Here is a 23,489-nt window from a genome sequence, read left to right on the forward strand (position 1 = left end):
CTTGGACTTGCTGCGACGTGCTGGTATGTTGCGATGCAAGCATGCTACCACCCCTATGTCTGCGACTGATCGATTATCAGCCTTGGATGGTGACTTGCTTCCTTCAGATGGTGCTACAGTGTACCGCAGTGTTGTTGGTGGCTTGCAGTACTTGACTATCACACGGCCGGACATCTCCTATGCGGTAAACCTTGTGTGCCACTATCTTCATGCTCCTCAGACTTCACACTGGTCAGCTGTGAAGCGTATACTGCGTTATCTCTTTCATGCTGTCTCCTATGGCTTGCATCTCTGGTCTACCTCCTCGAGTGCTCTCTCGGCGTTCTCTGATGCAGATTCGGCTGGGAGCCGGGATGACCGGCGATCAACGGGGGGGCTATGCTGTCTTTTTTGGTCGCAACTTGATCGCCTGGATTACACACAAGCAGGCCACAGTATCTCGGAGTAGCACTGAAGCAGAGTACAAGGCGGTTGCCAGTGCCACGGCTGAGCTCATTTGGGTATAGTCTCTGTTGAGAGAGTTGGGAGTCTCTCAAGAGCAGCCACCGGTTATTTGGTGTAATAATATTGGTGCGACGTATCTTTCATCTAATCCAGTTTTCCATGCTCGTACCAAGCACATTGAAGTTGACTATCACTTTGTGTGGGAACGTGTTGCACATAAGCTTTTTCATATCAAGTTCATCCCCTCCAAGGATCAACTTGTTGACATCTTCACGAAGCCACTCCCACAACCTCAGTTTGATGGTTGTAGGCAATCTTAACTTGCTTTGTACTTCAGGCCACAATTAAGATTGAGGGAGGATGTTAGATAATGTTTATACGTAGCTTCTCTGTATACCCTCTATCTTGTATTTGTACACTTTGTGTACCCTTATATATATGAGATAGCCACACTCTATTGGGTGTCATGCAGTTTCTCACAAACATAACGTTTCACCGGAGACGCGGGCTCCAGGTGAGTTTTTGGGTGGGCCGAGGGGTGTCGGGGTTGTACGTGGCTGACGTCCGGACATCCGCAAAGCACCTGCGGCTTTGTGTCCTGTTTGTGGGATTTCACAGTCGGACGAGTCCACGGATGTATGTGGGCTTGCCTTGGATGATAAATTGTATCCGGACAACTTGATGTCAACGTTTACGGCAATTTGAGGGTCGGCTTTGGAGATGTCCTAAACAGGTATTTCAGCTTTCAAAGTTTTACATTCCTACTACGGACTACGGCAAGCCTGAAAGTTAAACTAAGAGCAAAATTATTTGACTTAGAATTTATCATGTTAGTACTCTCCCACATCTATTTGTGAATTTATCCTGCATACTCTCCCCAAAATTCATGGTAATAAGATCCCTCTATTATCTTCAGTTCTAACTTGTGCCAGTCCGAAGTTTTGACGCAGGGAATACAAGTAGACAAGATGAAACGTGTAAGCCTAATGCACATGCAAAGAACAAACATCAAAACTACCCGGCAACAATGCATTTATAGGATTAACGAATAGACTTGTAGATATGCAATAAACTAACTGACATGAAACAAGAGATGAGACTATTTTGGCATTTTCAGAAGAAGCAGATACAGCACAACTGCCCTGAGCTACCCATCAAAAGGTTTTAAAGCAAGGAAAGGTCATCAGTGCAGTAACCAATATATATCATTCCTGATTAAGCGGCAATGTTGCACGCATCAATAAAGTAACAGGACACGGCATGAAGCTACACAACTCCTCACAAATTTATCACGACAGATGTACTGACGTAGTCATATTTCAAGGGAACCAAGTCCAGAACCAGGGGTACGATGTTGAAACATGAGAAGCACCTGATAAAATACTTAGAAACCATGAATTACTATTGCTAGAAACCATGAATTACTATTGGTAGAACAAGGAGCATCACTGAGCTAAAGGTGGCGAGTGCATGGCGAACAACTCCTTTACAAGAGAGGGGCAGGCTACCCTTAGATGTTCGAAGCCATCGTTGGCAACGACTGGTATCAGATTTGCCGCAGAGCGGAGAAAATCGAAGCATGCACCCTTCAGCACATGGCAGTGGTGAGCTTCAGCTAATGCCAACATGTTGGCCGCGGTACCGACATCAATGTACTTGCACAGCTTGTCTTCGCAGACCAACTTCAGTCTGTCCATGTTATACCTGTTCGCAGCGACAAGCAGGTGCTGGCACATGATATTTTCATCTTCCTTTTCCATCTCCGGTTCCTCTTGTTCGTTATTCATCTTGGGTGCCTCTTCTTTCTTCATCTCCGGTTCCTCTTCTGTTTTCATCTCCGGCAATGAGTCAGTGTACACGAAACAGAGCAAAGCCCTGAACACCTGCGGCTCCATGTCATGTATGCGGACCAAATCACTGGTGCTACTGCCCTCCTTCATCGAGCCAAAGGGCTCCACGCTGAAGACCGGCGATCGGGCTGCGAGCACGCACCTGTGCGCGGCGAATGTCTCGCCACCAGCCTCGAACACCACATCAGCGCCCTTTCCGGTGAGGAGTAGGCCGCCGAGGTGCTGGTTCAGGTCGGACGGGGGCACAGAGACGACCTTGGGAGAAGGTTTCTTGGCCCTCCCCTCGTGGCGAACCCCGTTGATGACGACGACCTCGCACCTGACCGTGAACGAATCACGGTTGAGGTGCTTGGATTTCTCCAGCAGTTGGCACTTGACAAACCGTGGGAACCCCCGGCTTTTTCTCTTGGCCGCACCACCAAACTTGCGTGCGGGCGATGTCCGCGGCTTGGCCTTGCCGAGGAAGGAGAACCATCGGTTCACCGCCAAGCTAAACCGGAACCACGCCGTCACTTCCTCCGCAGCGGCAGCGTCCTCGTCGAGGACGAGGTAGACGGACACGTGCCCCCGGCAGTTGTGGCGGCGGCCGTTGGGGTAGTAGTCGATCCTCCAGCGACGGCCTCCGACGGTGAAAGAGCGGGAACTGAAGCGCCGGCCGGACGGCAGGGCTTTGAGGCTCGAGTAGCCGTCGATCCTGAGGTGGTGGCACCCGCTCGACGTGTCGGCGACGATGGCGGAGGTGGGGGCGGCGGGCGACATGGCGAGCCTGATCGCTCGCTAGTTGGGCAGAAGCTCGTGTAGGGTTTTAGCGCAGAGCTGCAGTGCAGACTGCGATGGGGAACCGGGGATCGAGGAGCAGGACACGGACGAGATCACCAGGCGGGGCAAGGTATATATAGCCGAGGAGGGCTTCCAGATCAATGTTAATACCCAGCGGACGGAAGGTTCCGCGTGGACTTCTAAAGACATTTAGCAATTGCACCCAGCAGTCTACGTACCCGAAGGTTCTCGCCATGTCCCGTGCATGTACCCGGCCGTGCGACGCACCATCCGTGCACGCAGTCTGTCCCGTGCATGTACCCGGCCGCATGATCTGACCTAGCGCCCGCGCGTAGACGTCCGTCTGGGTCCTCCTCGGCTTGCATCACCCTGCCGCTGGGCGCTGGCCGATCGATCGCAACCAACGAGACGTCAATAGACCACAAACCACACAACAACGAACGAGATGACGAGGACTATCTACAAGACTCCATCGGAAAAGCAAGTCACTGGAGACGGACGGCGGCACCATAGTAGTAGTTACGTCATCTTCCTTCATCGGCACTTTGTTTCAAACTGGATTCGGCAAAAAGTATGTATGCATCATTCCTTCCTGGTTCATTACCTCATACTCATAATGGCTGCCTAAAAAAGTGAGAGAACATGCACGCATACATTCACGCATTTGCAGTTTGTTTAGCTAAAAGTTTCATTGAATTTGTTTGTATGTCCCAGTCGCCAAGGCCTAGCTTGCAGGGAGGTGACGCTGCTTTCCAGGCATATGAAATAATTGTGATTGATATTTTCTTTTTCTTTTTTAAACGAGGCAAATGACTTGTCATTTTCATTGGTTAAAAAGAAGTGAGGATTATTGCCCGGTTAATTCATAAAAAGCAAGGCTAAAATTGATGCAACACAACCCAGGGGCGGAGCCATGATTTGACCATAGAGGGGCGAAGACAATGGCACAAAAGATTTTTTTTCCTTTGGTTAACACATTTTCTAAGCACTAACAACTAACCGAAAGCCAACGACGGGAGAAATATTTTATAAATTAACAACTTGCATAACAATTAATTTATGCTCGGTTCTTGTAATCCTCATTTTGATCATTTTCTCTAAATGAACATGCTTGGAACATTAACCCATCATTACTCAAAATAGGTTTTTGTCTCGCTTTATAAATAAAGCACCATGTCTACAACGAGAGGTACCAACATAAAATTCACTGTCTGCTGGGGCCACATCACAAGCAAACCCAAAAAACCCGAAGAAGAAATGGAAAAAAGGCCATCAGTGGTCATATCATCCGGTCGAAGGCGGGTGGGCAAGACGGCGAGCTGAGGTGTGAAGAGCATCCAACATCCACCCAAGGTGCGCCTGATCCCTTGGCCTAGCCAACGGGTGCCAGTGCTGCAGAAAAGCGAGAAATTTGAAAAAAAGCATCAGAGGCGCGCCACAAGAAAATCCTCTCAATCACCATCTTATTCCTTGTAGTCCAAAGGGTCCATGACATCGCATCGAAGATCAGCCAGAAAAGGCGCTTATTGCTGCCTGACTGCATTGCCTTAGCCTGCAAGAACTCAGCTAGGTCAGAGGTTGTCACGCCCAAGATGCGACCCTATCCTCAATTTGGCACGAAGGCCTCGTCGGGGATAGAAGCGCATCTCGTTGTGTCGCAAGAATGGATATCGTTACAAGTACATGTACTGAAAAGAAGAGATAAATAAAGAGTTGGCTTACACTCGCCACAAGCTACATCAGAGTCACATCAGTACATTACATATTCATCAAGAGTAAGAGCAGGGTCCGACTACGGACGAGAATAAACGACAAAAGAAGAACGACGTCCATCCTTGCTATCCCAGGCTGCCGGCCTGGAACCCATCCTAGATCGATGAAGAAGAAGAAGAAGAAGAAACTCCAAATGAACAATCAACGCGCTCGCGTCACGTAACCTTTACCTGTACCTGCAACTGGTGTTGTAGTAATCTGTGAGCCACAGGGGACTCAGCAATCTCATTTCCAAAGGTATCAAGACTAGCAAAGCTTAATGGGTGAGGCATGGTTAAGTGGTGAGGTTGCAGCAGCGGCTAAGCATATATTTGGTGGCTAACTTACGATTACCAGAAATAAGAAGGGGAAGATCTACGCATAACGGACGTGAACTACTGATGATCAAATGAATGATCCTGAACACCTACCTACGTCAGACATAACCCCAGCGTGTCCTCGATCGGAGAAAGAACTCACGAAAGAGACAGTCACGGTTACGCACACAGTTGGCATGTTTTAATTAAGTTAACTTCAAGTTATCTAGAACCAGTGTTAAACAAAGCTTCCACGTTGCCACATAACCGCGGGCACGGCTTTCCGAAAGATTTAACCCTGCAGGGGTGCTCTAGCTAGTCCATCACAAATTACCACAAGCCGCATAGAAATCCTCAATCACGAAGCTCGCGATCTCGTCGGATTCCCTAGTGGAAAACCTCAACTCTGAGATTACCCAAAGCATCACCGGAATCCCGATGCACAAGATATCTCGTCAAAGGTAAAACTAATCCAGCAAGGCCACCCGACGTGTCGACGATCCCGATAGGAGTCGCGTACCTCGTTCTCAGGACACGACGGATGCGTGATGGTTACCACGCCAAACGCCGAGTTGCCCCGGGTAGCGTTAATAAGCTGCTCTATTTTGGACCAACACTCATGAGGAGCACTGGCCCGGGGGTTGATTAAATTATCCTCGGGGCCCGGGAAGTCCCTATGCAATTTTATTAGGTGATTAGGCAAATGTAGTACCAAAGTTGGGCCTTGCCAGACCAGCTTTAATCTAAAACGAATTATCAAGGGGGTCCCCATAACAACCCCGATCGTGTTAGGAGCGCTCAATTATGGAACATAACACCGGTAGCCGGAAACTAAGGGGGCAAAGGTGGAACAAAACACCAGGCTAGAAAGGCCGAGCCTTCCACCTTTTACCAAGTATATAGGTGCATTAAATTAAATATCATTTAAATATGGTGATAAGACAAGGAACCCTTGTTTCACATGGAAGCAACTGCACCTGCAACTAGCAACGCTATCAACAAGCTTAAGCAAGCAGTAACATGGCCAATAGTGGTTTGCTAGGTCGAACAGGTTGAAGGTTTTCATGGCATGGTTGAGAGGCTGATATTTAACATGTGATAGGCAACGAGACATAATCGATAGCAACGGTAAAACTAGCATGGCAATGATAGTAATGGTATCTGAGGAAATGGTCATCTTGCCTGAGATCCCGCTTGAAAGAAGAATGGCTCCGTGAAGCAGACGAACCGACGTAGTCGAACGGGTCCTCACAATCCGGCACGTTGCGGAACTCTATCGAGACGGGGAATGCCGGAACAAGCATCAACACACGATATTCACCACACGGTGCAACTACACAAATGATGCATGAGCAGCTAAATACATGCAAGTCACGGCATGACAATTTCACTCAATCAAAACTACACATTAAGTGAAGTTCAATATGCACGAGTTGCATATTGACGAAACTCCACGTTTAATTATTTAGTTCTATCCCGATTAGATACACGGCAATATTAATGTTGTCAAACATGCAAGAGGTGAAGCGGAAATTAAATTACCTATCTAGACATTTTAAATGAGGTCGGAAATGACATATAGCATCTCCGAAACGGCCTCACATGTTAATTTACAATTCTGTCCAGATCTGAACTAATGCATTTAATTAGTTGTTAAACAGCAAAACAAATAGGTTCACGTGATTCTACGCGTCCAGGCAAGCAATCTACACAGAAAGAACATCTCCAACGGAGCTACGGATCAAAAGTTACAAGCACCGCAAGATATGATGGAATGAATGCAATATGCGTGCAACGGCGGCTACGAGCACTTCAAAATATACAACCAGCAAGATAAAATGAAACTACACGAGATTCTAAGCAAGTTTCATGTAGGACACGATCAAACCGGAGCTACGGTTCAAAAAATACGAGCAAAACAAGAAATCACTACAATGTGCCAAAAACAGCCACGTAGCATATTCTACGCCCCACAACTACGGCTACACAACTCCGATAAGCTCAAGCAAGGCATGGCACGGAAGAGGGCAAGACGCACTACTACAAACAACTAACAACAACTAGCATGGCAGCAAGGAGCGCTAGGAAAAGAAGACACAAAATGGCATCTCACACACTATTTCAGACTTCGTGAAAATAACACCTCATGAAAGTGCAGTTTTCAGCCTTAAGGCATATTGACAGCAGCAAAACCTATAGCTACAGGACTCCAAATGGCATGAAAATTTACAGCATGCTAGAGAAACACAAGGGGTACAACTAACTCCATTGGACCAACCTCAAAAGAGCTACATATCACAAGATGCAACCAAGACAAGGCAGCAACAAAATAATAACAGATTCCAGACTTAGAAATATTTCAGCTCCTCTAAAACAACACTATTTCTAGCAACTTGAGAGCAAGCAAACAACACCTAAACATGCATTTCTATTGCAACCAAAAATACCAGGGGCTAAACAAAACATCCAAGATCAACTCTCTAGTTGACAACTCCGTCAAACAACGCACGGAATAAATCCTACGAATTAAACAAAAGGGCATCACGACCAAATATCACGCGAGCTAACTTGCTCAAAAGCTAAAACTAATTGCACAGAAAAATCCATGGGATTTTTCTACCCCGGAAACATATAAAATATGTGTGGTTTGCAACACAAAATAAAGCCGCACAACAATGCAAGATAATAACCTATACACGGAAAAATAAACTACCGGCAAACCCTACACGCAAAAATACAAATGACCGCTCTAAAATACATGCAAAAATGATTCCTAAAACATGGGCATTTCTATCATGGCATTCGAGCAATTCGTTCACGCGTGGAAAATAAATGCGGGCACTTTCCTATCGAGGCAGCACGTAAATCCACGCATATGATGCGTCAAACAACGCCAAATAAATATGCAAGTTGGATAATCGTGTTCTACTCGCGAAGCTACCCCAAAACCATATAAAGATCACCTCGATCCGACTTACGGAATATAAGTTACGGGGGTTCTAATATATGTATAAATCTGAAATTATCTAGATCGAAAATAAATAAATAAATCCTATAGAGCTACTGGGCCGAAACTGAGGCGTTAAATTAACTAAGAGGCGCCTATGTGTAATTAAAAAAAAGAGGGGCTGGGGATCTCACCTAGCGGGCCTCCACTTGGGCCGGCCTAGTGCTGCTGGTGGAGCAGGCCGGGTGGGGAGAGGCGAGGCGGGGCCGAGCCGCCTACTCGGCCTGGCTCGGGGAAGAGTGACTGGGCCTCGGGGCGCTCTGGGCCGGTGCGGGGCCCACGGGCTGCACTGGAGGGGTTGACCAGAGGGGATCTGGGTCTCCTCGTCACCCTCCTCTGGCCTGCCGCCCGAGGCATGGCGGCGCCGTCCTGGAACCGCCGGAGGACGCCGACCACACGGCGGAGACGGACGGGACGGGGCCGGGGTCGGCCGGATCTGGCCGGCCTTCGCCGGATCTGGCCACCGGCGGGGGCGAGGCAGCAAGGGCGACGGTCTCCTGTTGCGAACTCACTGGCGGCGGGGAGCACGCTCGGCACGCGGCGTGTTGCTCCGGCGAGGCCGATCTGCGGCGGGGCGAGGTTCCAGGCGACGGATCCGGGCGGCGGCTGGCCTCGGGACACGGGGAGGCGGGGCGCGACGGCGGCTCGGGCAGCACGCTGGGCACGGGAGAGAGGAGCTCGAGCTGCGGGGCACGGGAGCACGGGAGGCGGCGGCGGCGGATGGGCCTCGCCCGGGCCCGATCTGGGCCTGGCGGGCCGACGGCGCAGGGGAGGAGAGAGAGAGCAGGTCGAAGGCGGCTATGGTTTCGGGCGCGGAAAACGAGGCAGGATTAGGGGGAGGCTATCCGAAAATTAGAAGGGGTCTATATATAGACAAACGGGGGGGGGCTCGGTTAACCGGAATCGCGCTCCGGAACCAACCGCGGGGTCGGATTCGGACGATTCCGAATGCGGGTATGGGTACGCGGCCGTGTAGAGGGGATATCCGGAGACGAGAGGGAGAACGGGTGGCGCGGCACGGATTTTTAAAACACCGACAGACGTCCGACGGTACACCGAATACGGTGCCGCTACGGTCGACCGTTCGGGTACCAGACGGTCTCCGATCGCGACAAAATTTGACAGACGGCCTACCTGTATATAAATAATGCCGCACGGCAAATCTCAACCCGATCAGAGGAAGTTTTACGCACACTTTGAAAACAGGGTTTTGACGGTGCTGCGGGCGCGTGCGAATGCGGTCGGACTCAGAACAAAGAACGACGTTAACCGGCAACTAACAACGGGTGCAAGTTTTGAAAACTGGCGGCAACGGAGATGCCGATGCAATGCAGATGATGTGCATGATGCGATGGTGATGCAACAAATAAAAAATAGCACACGATGAAAACGGAAAGAGAGGGGAATCTTCTGGAACGTCGGTCTCGGGGTGTCACAGAGGTCGTCCACTGTGACCCAAGCGCGTCCCGAAGAAACATCCAGAGAGACCTAGCAGCTGTACAGGACAACGTGATGTGACACAAGGGACATAGCCCATTACTCGTGACATGTCGCTTGATCACCTCCGTATCGGACGTGAGGCGATCCCTCAGCAGCTGCCAGACAAAGATCTTGATTTTCAACGGTAGTGGCCCCTTCCAGAGGAGCGCGATCCACCGGACGGTAGGAGTACGACATAGGGCACGGTACGTTGAAGCCACAGAGAAGTCTCCCGAAGGGGAGAGGAGCTAGTGGGCCCGATCCGGGTCACTCCCGATGACAGGCGGAAGGGTAGCCAAAAGATTGATCCATTCAAGTACTTCCGCGGGACCCAGAGAGCGGCGGAACAAGATATTCAATTGGCCTCCCATATCGCATCCGAGACCCAAAGAGATGAGTCGACACACATAGCAAATAGCCGAGGGAACATCCTACATAGAGGGTTATCGTGAACCCAAGGGTCCAACGAGAATTGGGTCCCCTCTCCATTGCCTAGGGAGAACGCCAGACCCAGTCAGATCTCGTGTTTAATCTTCTGGATGGATCGCCAAAACTAGGAACCGTCCATAGAGTCACACGGTAAGAGCGGCAAGCCCCGAAGGTACTTGGCCTGGCAGAAGCCAAAGGCCCTCGTCATTGCAGATGTTCCGCCAGACCCATCTAAGTGTGAGGGTGACATTCATCCGATGGGACGCCACGATGCCAAGCCCGCCACACTCCTTAGGGAGGCAGATGTCGGCCCATTTTACCATGTGATATTTTGGGGGGCCGTTCATCACCTGCGAGAAGAAGCGGGCCAGGGCTTTGTCGAACACAGCATGCACCCCTTCAGGGAGGGAATATAACCCCATGATATATATGGGGAGGCTAGAGAGGTTGGAGCCAATTAGGACTGTCTTACTTCCCTTGGAGGTAAATCTGCCACACCAGGGTTCCACCGGCTCTCCAACCTTCTCCACTAGGGGGTCAAACGCACTCAGGACAACCTTAGAGTCTGAGACTGGCATGCCCAGGTAATCTATAAGGAAGGCGACCAACCTGCAATTTAGGTTATCCGCAATCCGTTGTTTTTCAGCCTCTAGGTATCTGAGGACGATAATTTTGCTCTTATCAAAGTTGATCTTAAGGCCTGACATCCCTTCGAAGCAAAGCAGAAGAAACTTAAGATTCATTATATCTAGGCCAGACCCCCTCCACCATTATCATGGTATCATTGGCATACTGAAGATAAGTAACCCCGCCTCCTGGAATGAGGTGGGGTACCACCCCGTGTATGTGGCCCGCTACCCTAGCCTTGTCTAGAATGAAGGCCAAGGCATCAACGGCCATATTGAATAATAGCGGGGAAATCGGGTCTCCTTGTTGAACCCCATTCGAGGAGCGAAAGTAAGGCCCTACTTCCCCGTTGATATCATGTATTATTCGATATCACGTATTAAGGAATTCTAAATGTTTGGAATTAAATAAGCTTTTCATACCTTGGTTTGGATTAGGTTGGTGCCCTTCACGAGATTGGGCGTAGCATCGTGCTTTGATGGTTGAGACCTTGAACCAACTTGTTCAATTCGGCTTTCTTCTCGTTCATGTCTACAAAAGCATAAATAAATAACTGATTTTTAATTCCTATAGTCTATATGATTATACTTATATAATTTGTAGAGCAACAAACTAATCAGATCAAAAAATAAACTACATTTTATCCGCTCATCAGTGTGTCTTGTCGGCCGGCAATTGTTCATTGTCCGTAGATTGGCGCATGCCTGTGCAGGTGTCCCCTTCCTTTCTCCACTTCTCGATGGCGGCGCGACCACGCGATGGAAATATCTGATCACAACAGACAAGGTCGGTCTCGATTGCAGCAGGGCCAGCACTCCCTGGCGGCTTGGAAACGAAGAGATTTTATTTAAGATGGGAAACAATGAGATTAGCAGTGAGGCTGGTCGTAATGGGAGTACCATAGCTAGTATCATGCATGTCAACTAAGCAATTTTGACGAGGTGGCATAGAATTAAATGAAGAAACAGAGGGTTGAGTATCATATCATGATACCGTATCATATTAAATATTGTACTACTATGTGTCATGCATGGCAATAAATAACCTATCCTATGATATTTGTTGGGGAACGTCGCATGGGAAACAAAAATTTTCCTACGCGCACGAAGACCTATCATGGTGATGTCCATCTACGAGAGGGGATGAGTAATCTACATACCCTTGTAGACCGTACAGCAGAAGCGTTAGAGAACGCGGTTGATGTAGTGGAACGTCCTCACGTCCCTCGATCCGCCCCGCGAACAATCCCGCGATCAGTCCCACGATCTAGTACCGAACGGACGGCACCTCCGCGTTCAACACACGTACAGCTCGACGATGATCTCGGCCTTCTTGATCCAGCAAGAGAGACGGAGAGGTAGAAGAGTTCTCCGGCAGCGTGACGGTGCTCCGGAGGTTGGTGATGATCTTGTCTCAGCAGGGCTCCACCCAAGCTCCGCAGAAACGCGATCTAGAGGAAAAACCGTGGAGGTATGTGGTCGGGCTGCCGTGGAAAAGTCGTCTCAAATCAGCCCTAAAACCTCCGTATATATAGGTGGGAGGGAGGGGGCCTTGCCTTGGGGTCCAAGGATCCTCAAGGGAGTCGGCCGAGCCAAGGGGGAGGACTCTCCCCCCCCCAAACCGAGTTGGACTAGGTTTGCTGGGAGGGAGTCCCCCTCCCTTCCCACCTCCTCCTTTTTTTTTCTTTTCCTCTTGATTTTTCTTCTCTTGGCGCATAGACCACTTGTGGGCTGTCCCACCAGCCCACTAAGGGCTGGTGTGTCTCCCCCAAGGCCTATGGGCTTCCCCGGGGTGGGTTGCCCCCCCCGGTGAACCCCCGGAACCCATTCGTCATTCCCGGTACATTCCCGGTAACTCCGAAAACCTTCCGGTAATCAAATGAGGTCATCCTATATATCAATCTTTGTTTCCGGACCATTCCGGAAACCCTCGTGACGTCCGTGATCTCATCCGGGACTCCGAACAACATTCGGTAACCAACCATATAACTCATATACGCATAAAACAACGTCGAACCTTAAGTGTGCAGACCCTGCGGGTTCGAGAACTATGTAGACATGATCCGAGAGACTCCTCGATCAATATCCAATAGCGGGACCTGGATGCCCATATTGGATCCTACATATTCTACGAAGATCTTATCGTTTGAACCTCAGTGCCAAGGATTCGTATAATCCTGTATGTCATTCCCTTTGTCCTTCGGTATGTTACTTGCCCGAGATTCGATCGTCAGTATCCGCATACCTATTTCAATCTCGTTTACCGGCAAGTCTCTTTACTCGTTCCGTAATACAAGATCCCGCAACTTACACTAAGTTACATTGCTTGCAAGGCTTGTGTGTGATGTTGTATTACCAAGTGGGCCCCGAGATACCTCTCCGTCACACGGAGTGACAAATCCCAGTCTTGATCCATACTAACTCAACTAACACCTTCGGAGATACCTGTAGAGCATCTTTATAGTCACCCAGTTAAGTTGCGATGTTTGATACACACAAAGCATTCCTCCGGTGTCAGTGAGTTATATGATCTCATGGTCATAGGAATAAATACTTGACACGCAGAAAATAGTAGCAACAAAATGACACGATCAACATGCTACGTCTATTAGTTTGGGTCTAGTCCATCACGTGATTCTCCTAATGACGTGATCCAGTTATCAAGCAACAACACCTTGTTCATAATCAGAAGACACTGACTATCATTGACCAACTGGCTAGCCAACTAGAGGCATGCTAGGGACGGTGTTTTGTCTATGTATCCACACATGTAAATGAGTCTTCATTCAATACAATTATAGCATGGATAATAAACTATTATCTTGATACAGGAATTATAATAATAACTATATTTATTATTGCCTCTAGGGCATAATTCCAAGAGTCTCCCACTTGCACTAGAGTCAATAATCTAGCCCTCACATCATCATGTGAATTACATTGTAATAAATCTAACACCCATACAGTTCTGGTGTCGATCATGTTTTGGCCGTGGAAGAGGTTTAGTTAGCGGGTCTGCTACATTCAGATCTGTGTGCACTTTGCATATATTTACGTCCTCTTCCTCGACGTAGTCGCGGATGAGGTTGAAGCGTCGTTTGATGTGTCCGGTCTTTTTGTGAAAACGTGGTTCCTTTGCTAAGGCAATGGCACCCGTGTTGTCACAGAACAAGGTTATTGGATCCAGTGCACTTGGCACCACTCCAAGATCCGTCATGAACTGCTTCATCCAGACACCCTCCTTAGTCGCCTCCGAGGCAGCCATGTACTCCGCTTCACATGTAGAATCTGCTACGACGCTTTGCTTGGAACTGCACCAGCTTACTGCACCCCCATTAAGAATAAATACGTATCCGGTTTGCGATTTAGAGTCGTCCGGATCTGTGTCAAAGCTTGCATCGACGTAACCTTTTACGGCGAGCTCTTCGTCACCTCCATACACGAGAAACATCTCCTTAGTCCTTTTCAAGTACTTCAGGATATTCTTGACCGCTGTCCAGTGATCCACTCCTGGATTACTCTGGAACCTACCTGCCATACTTATGGCCAGGCTAACATCCAGTCTAGTGCACAGCATCGCATACATGATAGAACCTATGGCTGAAGCATAGGGGACGGAGTGCATATGCTCTCTATCTTCATCAGTTGCTGGGCACTGAGTCTTACTCAATCTCGTACCTTGTAAAACTGGCAAGAACCCTTTCTTGGACTGTTCCATTTTGAACCTCTTCAAAACTTTATCAAGGTATGTGCTTCGTGAAAGTCCTATCAGGTGTTTTGATCTATCCCTATAGATCTTAATGCCTAGAATGTAAGCAGCTTCTCCTAGGTCCTTCATAGAGAAACTTTTATTCAAGTAACCTTTTATGCTCTCCAAAAGCTCTACGTTGTTTCCACTCAGTAATATGTCATCCACATATAATATTAGAAACTCCACAGAGCTCCCACTCACTTTCTTGTAAATACAAGATTCTCCAACCACTTGTATAAACCCAAATGCTTTTCTCACCTCATCAAAGCGTTTGTTCCAACTCCGAGATGCTTGCACCAGTCCATAAATGGATCGCTGGAGCTTGCACACCTTGTCAGCATTTTTAGGATCGACAAAACCTTCGGGTTGCATCATATACAACTCTTCCTTAAGGAAACCGTTAAGGAACGCCGTTTTGACATCCATCTGTCAGATTTCATAATCGAAAAATGCAGCTATTGCTAACATGATTCTGACGGACTTAAGCATCGCTACGGGTGAGAAAGTCTCATCGTAGTCAACTCCTGGAACTTGTGAAAAACCCTTTGCCACAAGTCGAGCTTTATAAACGGTCACATTACCGTCAGCGTCCGTCTTCTTCTTAAAGATCCATTTGTTCTGAATAGCCTTGCGGCCCTCAGGTAGTATCTCCAAAGTCCACACTTTGTTTTCATACATGGATCCTATCTCGGATTTCATGGCTTCTAGCCATTTGTTGGAATCTGGGCCCACCATTGCTTCTTCATAATTTGCAGGTTCATTGTTGTCTAACAACATGATTGATAAGACGGGATTACCGTACCACTCTGGAGCAGCGCGTGATCTCGTCGACCTGCGTGGTTCAACAGAAACTTGAACTGGAGTTTCATGATCATCATCATTAACTTCCTCCTCAACCGGCGTCGCAACGACAGAGGTTTCCCCTTGCCCTGCGCCACCATCCAGAGGGATGAGAGGTTCGACAACCTGGTCAAGTTCTATCTTCCTCCCACTCAATTCTCTCGAGAGAAACTCCTCGAAAAAAGCTCCGTTTTTAGCAACAAACACTTTGCCCTCGGATTTGAGATAGAAGGTGTACCCAACTGTCTCTTTTGGGTAACCTATGAAGACGCACTTTTCCGCTTTGGGTTCCAGCTTTTCAGGCTGAAGCTTTTTGACATAAGCATCACATCGCCAAACTTTAAGAAACGACAACTTTGGCCTTTTGCCATACGACAGTTCGTATGGTGTCGTCTCAACGGATTTTGATGGTGCCCTATTTAAAGTGAATGCAGCTGTTTCTAATGCATAACCCCAAAATGATAACGGCAAATCAGTAAGAGACATCATAGATCGCACCATCTCTAACAAAGTACGATTACGACGTTCGGACACACCATTACGCTGTGGTGTTCCAGGCGGTGTTAACTGCGAAACAATTCCACATTGTCTTAAGTGAGCACCAAACTCGAAACTCAGATATTCACCCCCACGATCAGACCGTAGGAACTTGATCTTCTTGTTACGATGATTTTCCACTTCACTCTGAAATTGCTTGAACTTTTCAAATGTTTCAGACTTGTGCTTCATCAAGTAGACATAACCATATCTACTTAAATCGTCAGTGAAGGTGAGAAAATAACGATATCCGCTGCGTGCCTCTACGCTCATTGGACCACACACATCGGTATGTATGATTTCCAACAAGTCACTTGCACGCTCCATTGTTCCGGAGAACGGAGTCTTAGTCATCTTGCCCATGAGGCATGGTTCGCATGTGTCAAGTGAATCAAAGTCAAGTGACTCCAAAAGTCCATCAGCATGGAGTTTCTTCATGCGCTTTACACCAATATGACCCAAGCGGCAGTGCCACAAAAATATGGCGCTATCATTGTTTACTCTAACTCTTTTGGTCTCAATGTTATGTATATGCGTATCGCTATCAAGATTCAATATGAACAATTCTCTCACATTCGGTGCATGACCATAAAAGATGTTACTCATAGAAATAGAACAACCATTATTCTCAGACTTAAAAGAGTAACCGTCTCGCAATAAACAAGATCCAGATATAATGTTCATGCTCAACGCAGGCACTAAATAACAATGATTTAAGTTCATCACTAATCCCGATGGTAGCTGAAGTGACACTGTGCCGACGGCGATTGCATCAACCTTGGAACCATTTCCTACGCGCATCGTCACTTCGTCTTTCGCCAGCCTTCGTCTATTCCGTAGTTCCTGCTTTGAGTTGCAAATGTGAGCAACAGAACCGGTATCGAATACCCAGGCACTACTACGAGAGCCGGTTAAGTACACATCAATAACATGTATATCAAATATACCTGATTTTTCTTTGCCCGCCTTATTATCTGCCAGATACTTGGGGCAATTGCGCTTCCAGTGACCCATACCCTTGCAATAGAAGCACTCTGTTTCAGGCTTAGGTCCAGCCTTGGGTTTCTTCGGCGGATTGGCAACAGGCTTGCCGCTCTTCTTCGAATTGCCCTTCTTGCCTTTGCCGTTTCTCTTGAAACTAGTGGTCTTGCTCACCATCAACACTTGATGCTCTTTACGGAGTTCAGACTCTGCGACTTTCAGCATCGCAAACAACTCGCCGGAAGACTTGTTCATCCCTTGCATGTTGTAGTTCAACACAAAGCCTTTATAGCTTGGCGGCAGTGATTGAAGGATTCTGTCAGTGATAGCTTCTTGCGGGAGTTCAATCCCCAGCTCAGCTAGACGGTTTGAGTACCCAGACATTTTGAGCACATGTTCACTGACAGACGAGTTTTCCTCCATCTTGCAAGCATAGAATTTATCGGAGGTCTCATACCTCTCGATCCGGGCGTTCTTGTGAAAGATAAACTCCAACTCCTGGAACATTTCAAATGCTCCATGACGCTCAAAGCGACGTTGAAGTCCCGGTTCTAAGCCATACAAGACTGCACATTGAACTATTGAGTAGTCCTCCTTACGTGCTAACCAAGCGTTCTTAACATCCTGATCAGCCGTAGCGGGTGGTTCATCTCCTAGCGCAGCATTAAGGACATAATCCTTCTTTCCAGCTTGTAAGATTAGCTTAAGATTACGAGCCCAGTCTACAAAGTTGCTTCCATCATCTTTCAACTTAGCTTTCTCTAGGAACGTATTAAAATTCAGGATGACTGTCGCGTGAGCCATGATCTACAACACAAATATATTCAAAGTGGACTTAGACTATGTTCAAGATAATTAGAGTTCAACTTAATCAAATTATATGCTAAACTCCCACTCAAAAATTACATCTCTCTAGTCATTTGAGTGGTTCATGACCCACTTACACTATCCCAAGTCCGATCATCACGTGAGTCGAGTATAGTTTCAGTGGTAAGCATCCCTATGCTAATCATATTAGCTATATGATTCATGATCGACCTTTCGGTCTCATGTGTTCCGAGGCCATGTCTGCACATGCTAGGCTCGTCAAGCTTAACCCGAGTGTTCCGCGTGTGCAACTGTTTTGCACCCGTTGTATGTGAACGTTGAGTCTATCACACCCGATCATCACGTGGTGTCTCGAAACGACGAACTGTAGCAACGGTGCACAGTCGGGGAGAACACAATTTCGTCTTGAAATTTTAGTGAGAGATCACCTCATAATGCTACCGTCGTTCTAAGCAAAATAAGGTGCATGAAAGGATTAACATCACATGCAATTCATAAGTGACATGATATGGCCATCATCACGTGCTTCTTGATCTCCATCACCAAAGCACCGACACGATATTCTTGTCACCGGCGCCACACCATGATCATCCATCAACGTGTTGCCATCGGGGTTGTCGTGCTACTTATGCTATTACTACTAAAGCTACATCCTAGCAAAATAGTAAACGCATCTGCAAGCACAAACGTTAGTATAAAGACAACCCTATGGCTCCTGCCGGTTGCTGTACCATCGACGTGCAAGTCGATATTTCTATTACAACATGATCATCTCATACATCCAATATATCACATCACATCGTTGGCCATATCACATCACAATCATACCCTGCAAAAACAAGTTAGACGTCCTCTAATTTTGTTGTTGCATGTTTTACGTGGTGACCAAGGGTATGTAGTAGGATCGCATCTTACTTACGCAAACACCACAACGGAGATATATGAGTTGCTATTTAACCTCATCCAAGGACCTCCTCGGTCAAATCCGATTCAACTAAAGTTGGAGAAACCGACACTTGCCAGTCATCTTTGAGCAAAGGGGGTTACTCGTAACGATGAAACCAGTCTCTCGTAAGCGTACGAGTAATGTCGGTCCAAGCCGCTTCAATCCAACAATACCACGGAATCAAGAAAAGACTAAGGAGGGCAGCAAGACGCACATCACCGCCCACAAAAACTTTTGTGTTCTACTCGAGAAGACATCTACGCATGAACCTAGCTCATGATGCCACTGTTGGGGAACGTCGCATGGGAAACAAAAATTTTCCTACGCGCACGAAGACCTATCATGGTGATGTCCATCTACGAGAGGGGATGAGTAATCTACATACCCTTGTAGACCGTACAGCAGAAGCGTTAGAGAACACGGTTGATGTAGTGGAACGTCCTCACGTCCCTCGATCCGCCCCGCGAACAATCCCGCGATCAGTCCCACGATCTAGTACCGAACGGACGGCACCTCCGCGTTCAGCACACGTACAGCTCGACGATGATCTCGGCCTTCTTGATCCAGCAAGAGAGACGGAGAGGTAGAAGAGTTCTCCGGCAGCGTGACGGCGCTCCGGAGGTTGGTGATGATCTTGTCTCAGCAGGGCTCCGCCCGAGCTCCGCAGAAACGCGATCTAGAGGAAAAACCGTGGAGGTATGTGGTCGGGCTGCCGTGGAAAAGTCGTCTCAAATCAGCCCTAAAACCTCCGTATATATAGGTGGGAGGGAGGGGGCCTTGCCTTGGGGTCCAAGGACCCTCAAGGGGGTCGGCCGAGCCAAGGGGGAGGACTCTCCCCCCCAAACCGAGTTGGACTAGGTTTGCTGGGAGGGAGTCCCCCTCCCTTCCCACCTCCTGCTTTTTTTCTTTTCCTCTTGATTTTTCTTCTCTTGGCGCATAGACCACTTGTGGGCTGTCCCACCAGCCCACTAAGGGCTGGTGTGTCTCCCCCAAGGCCTATGGGCTTCCCCGGGGTGGGTTGCCCCCCCCCCCCCGGTGAACCCCCGGAACCCATTCGTCATTCCCGGTACATTCCCGGTAACTCCGAAAACCTTCCGGTAATCAAATGAGGTCATCCTATATATCAATCTTTGTTTCCGGACCATTCTGGAAACCCTCGTGACGTCCGTGATCTCATTCGGGACTCCGAACAACATTCGGTAACCAACCATATAACTCATATACGCATAAAACAACGTCGAACCTTAAGTGTGCAGACCCTGCGGGTTCGAGAACTATGTAGACATGATCCGAGAGACTCCTCGGTCAATATCCAATAGCGGGACCTGGATGCCCATATTGGATCCTACATATTCTACGAAGATCTTATCGTTTGAACCTCAGTGCCAAGGATTCGTATAATCCCGTATGTCATTCCCTTTGTCCTTCGGTATGTTACTTGCCCGAGATTCGGTCGTCAGTATCTGCATACCTATTTCAATCTCGTTTACCGGCAAGTCTCTTTACTCGTTCCGTAATACAAGATCCCGCAACTTACACTAAGTTACATTGCTTGCAAGGCTTGTGTGTGATGTTGTATTACCGAGTGGGCCCCGAGATACCTCTCCGTCACACGGAGTGACTAATCCCAGTCTTGATCCATACTAACTCAACTAACACCTTCGGAGATACCTGTAGAGCATCTTTATAGTCACCCAGTTACGTTGCGACGTTTGATACACACAAAGCATTCCTCCGGTGTCAGTGAGTTATATGATCTCATGGTCATAGGAATAAATACTTGACACGCAGAAAACAGTAGCAACAAAATGACACGATCAACATGCTACGTCTATTAGTTTGGGTCTAGTCCATCACGTGATTCTCCTAATGACGTGATCCAGTTATCAAGCAACAACACCTTGTTCATAATCAGAAGACACTGACTATCATTGACCAACTGGCTAGCCAACTAGAGGCATGCTAGGGACGATGTTTTGTCTATGTATCCACACATGTAAATGAGTCTTCATTCAATACAATTATAGCATGGATAATAAACTATTATCTTGATACAGGAATTATAATAATAACTATATTTATTATTGCCTCTAGGGCATAATTCCAACAATATTAACATATGATACTATGCATTACGGGTGTAGTATCATACACTAGAATCATATGCATGATACTAGTATATGATACTCTCCATTACAACCAGCCTGATATGTGTGTGCCTAGTGGCTGCAACAAAGAGGCCTTTTGGCCACTCGCGATAGCCGGGTTTTTTTTATTGAACCACGATGGCCTGCTTAGCATTCTTGAATGTAGAGACTTTGTGCTTCTAGCGTGCAAAAAAAGGTTGTACATGGATTCAAGATTTACGCTAATAACATATACCCAATGATTAGGGGGGCGAAGCAAGGTACAATCCATTAGAAACACAAAATAAATAGTGAATAAGTGATCCCTTTCAAGGGACGAGGCGATCATTGGGAGGGGGCTTGCCCCCCCCCCCCACCCCCTGCATCCATCCTTGACCCAACCCATATATAGCGTGGGCACCACCGACCAACATGGCAACAAATGGCCACACACGCGACCACCGGCAACTCCGACTTGACGACGAGCTTTGCAAGAGAACTACAAAACGCAAACGACTAAGAGCATATCATCGTCACCACCTAGACGTTATCTACCGCAGCTTTGATTTCAAATCAACAAGGCAAACCCACGAAAGAGCACCTCAGACACGCTGGAAAGATTACCGAAGCCCGAGCCGCAACCCGAGCTCCACTCAATGCCATCATCATTGCCAAACAGAGATCATCGTCGCTGAAAACGGCAGCCCAAAAATGCAACCATCCACCAGTCTTCGAGTTGGATCTGAGATGATGCCTCCAACAAGGAAGAAGACGTGAGGTCACCTTCATCTCCCAATCCCACGGATTTGAGATTTCCCTTCGGATCCAAACCGCATGCAGAGGGAAGGTGCACTAATAGTAACGACGCTTCCAAGAAAGAACACGAGCTCGGGGACGTAGCCGTCGCTAGATCCGACAAAGGTTGGAGAAATTTCCCTCGATGAAGCCCTACCAACTGTTTAGATCAAAAGTGATTTTGTACTTCTTCATCAATGATTTACAAGGAGTATATATATCCCCTGGAGAGAGCGGTGATCTGGGAGAGACGTCAGTTCCAGGGGACAGACGCGTGCAGTTGCAACCGCACGACGATTGGGAAAGAGGAGATTCCCTCTAATTACATTTATAATTAATATTAACACTGATGTCCAGGTAGTGCTATCATCTCAAAAGGATTCTCCTCCAAAAAGTTCTTCGTGAAAATTTGATGAGGACCTCAAACATAAACTCACAAACAAATAGCATAATGTGATGTCATTAAACAAGGGTATCTCAAGAAGAGACTCCCCCTAGTGCCTGCAAGTCCCTAAGTCGTCGCATACCAATTCCATGAACACATTTATGGAATGTTGAGTTTGGTAGAGACTTAGTAAATAAATCAGGGAGGTTGTCGCATGATTTGACTTGCAAGATGCTTATTTCCCTGCTTTTCTGAAGATTATGGGGGGGGACCACGTAGGATAAATATGCTTAGTGATATTGCTCTTGATATATCCTGTTTGCATCTGCGCAACAGAGGCCGCATTATTCTGATAGATAATGGTGGGTGATTCTATCGAACCAATTCCACATGATTGTTGTATGTGGTTTATCATTCTGAAAAGCCATACACATTCACATGACGCTTCAAATAATGAAATTATTTATTAGAATGATTTGTAGATGTTGCCACCAGAGTCTGTTTTGAAGACTTCCATGATATAGCAGTACCACTATGTAGGAAGACAAAGTCGGTCTGTGATCTGGCATTATGGGGATCACACAAACAGACGGCATCTGCATATCCAATCATATCAGAATTAATATTTTTCTCGAACTGGAAAAATAGGCCAAGATCCTTTGTGCCTTGGAGATATCGAAAGATATTCTTCACTCCAGACCAATGACGTTTGGTGGGAGCTACGATGTGTCTAGCAAGTAGATTTACTACAAATGCAATATCAGGTCTTGTGTTTGCAAGATACATAAGCGTGCTCCAACAACACTGAGGTATGGAACTTCAGGTCCCAACAACTCTTCTCCATCATCCCTTGGTCTGAACGGATCTTTATCTACGTCTAGAGATCGAACCACCATAGGAGTTTTAGATGGATAGGATTTGTCCATATTGAATTTCTCCAATATTTTCTGGACATAGGCAGCTTGGTGTACCATGATTCCTGAGGGAAGGTGCTCAAGTTGAATACCTAAGCAAAATGTGTTTTTTCCCAAATCCTTCATCTCAAATTCCATCTTTAGGTGATTGTGTGCTTCATCAATATCTCGTGTGCTGCCGATGATGTTGAGATCATCAACATACACAAAAATGATGCAAAATCTTGTAGAGGACTTCTTGATGAAGACACGTGGGCAATCATCACTATTGGAGTAGCCTTTCTGAAGAAGGAACTCACTTAGTCGATTGTACCACATCCGTCCCGACTGTCTAAGCCATATAATGACTTATTCAGCTTTACACAATACATGTTGCGTTTTGCATTGTTATTCGGGACACAAATTCTGTTAGGAACCTTCATATATATCGAATCTAGTGACCCATAAAGATATGCGGTCACGACGTCCATCAACTACATGGTGCACTTCCATAGATATAAGATATCGGAAAGTGGTTCCACTCATTACTGGAGAGTATGTTTCATTGAAATCAATGTCGGGTTTCTCCATGAAACCTTGTGGTACGAGCCTTGCTTTATATCTCACCACCTCATTGTTCTCATTCCGTTTCCGAAGAAAACCCCATTTGAATCCCATGGGGAAAACATTAGGAGGTGTAGGTATTGCTTCAGTGAATACCTT

The 23,489-nt window shown here is 47.2% G+C and overlaps 1 protein-coding gene across 1 annotated transcript; it reads right to left on the reverse strand.

The window, feature by feature from the left end:
* Positions 1-1,889: 1,889 nt before the first annotated feature.
* LOC123396806 (BTB/POZ and MATH domain-containing protein 1-like) lies at positions 1,890-3,053 on the reverse strand. Its single transcript, XM_045091623.1, has 2 exons — positions 2,264-3,053; positions 1,890-2,185 (listed from the first exon to the last, which is right to left on the reverse strand). Exons 1-2 carry the CDS (start codon positions 3,051-3,053, stop codon positions 1,890-1,892), a joined length of 1,086 nt encoding a protein of 361 aa, XP_044947558.1.
* Positions 3,054-23,489: the final 20,436 nt, after the last annotated feature.

This window comes from Hordeum vulgare, chromosome 5H (assembly GCF_904849725.1).
Source record: "Hordeum vulgare subsp. vulgare chromosome 5H, MorexV3_pseudomolecules_assembly, whole genome shotgun sequence".
Lineage (NCBI taxonomy): Eukaryota > Viridiplantae > Streptophyta > Magnoliopsida > Poales > Poaceae > Hordeum > Hordeum vulgare.

Bases quoted from the DNA above. Each gene is read 5' to 3' on its own strand.
- LOC123396806 (XM_045091623.1), bottom strand. From the start codon at position 3,053: ATGTCGCCCGCCGCCCCCACCTCCGCCATCGTCGCCGACACGTCGAGC. The intron at 2,186-2,263 runs AACCGGAGATGA...AGGAAGATGAAA, and splicing joins GGAGATGAAAACAGAAGAGG to ATATCATGTGCCAGCACCTG.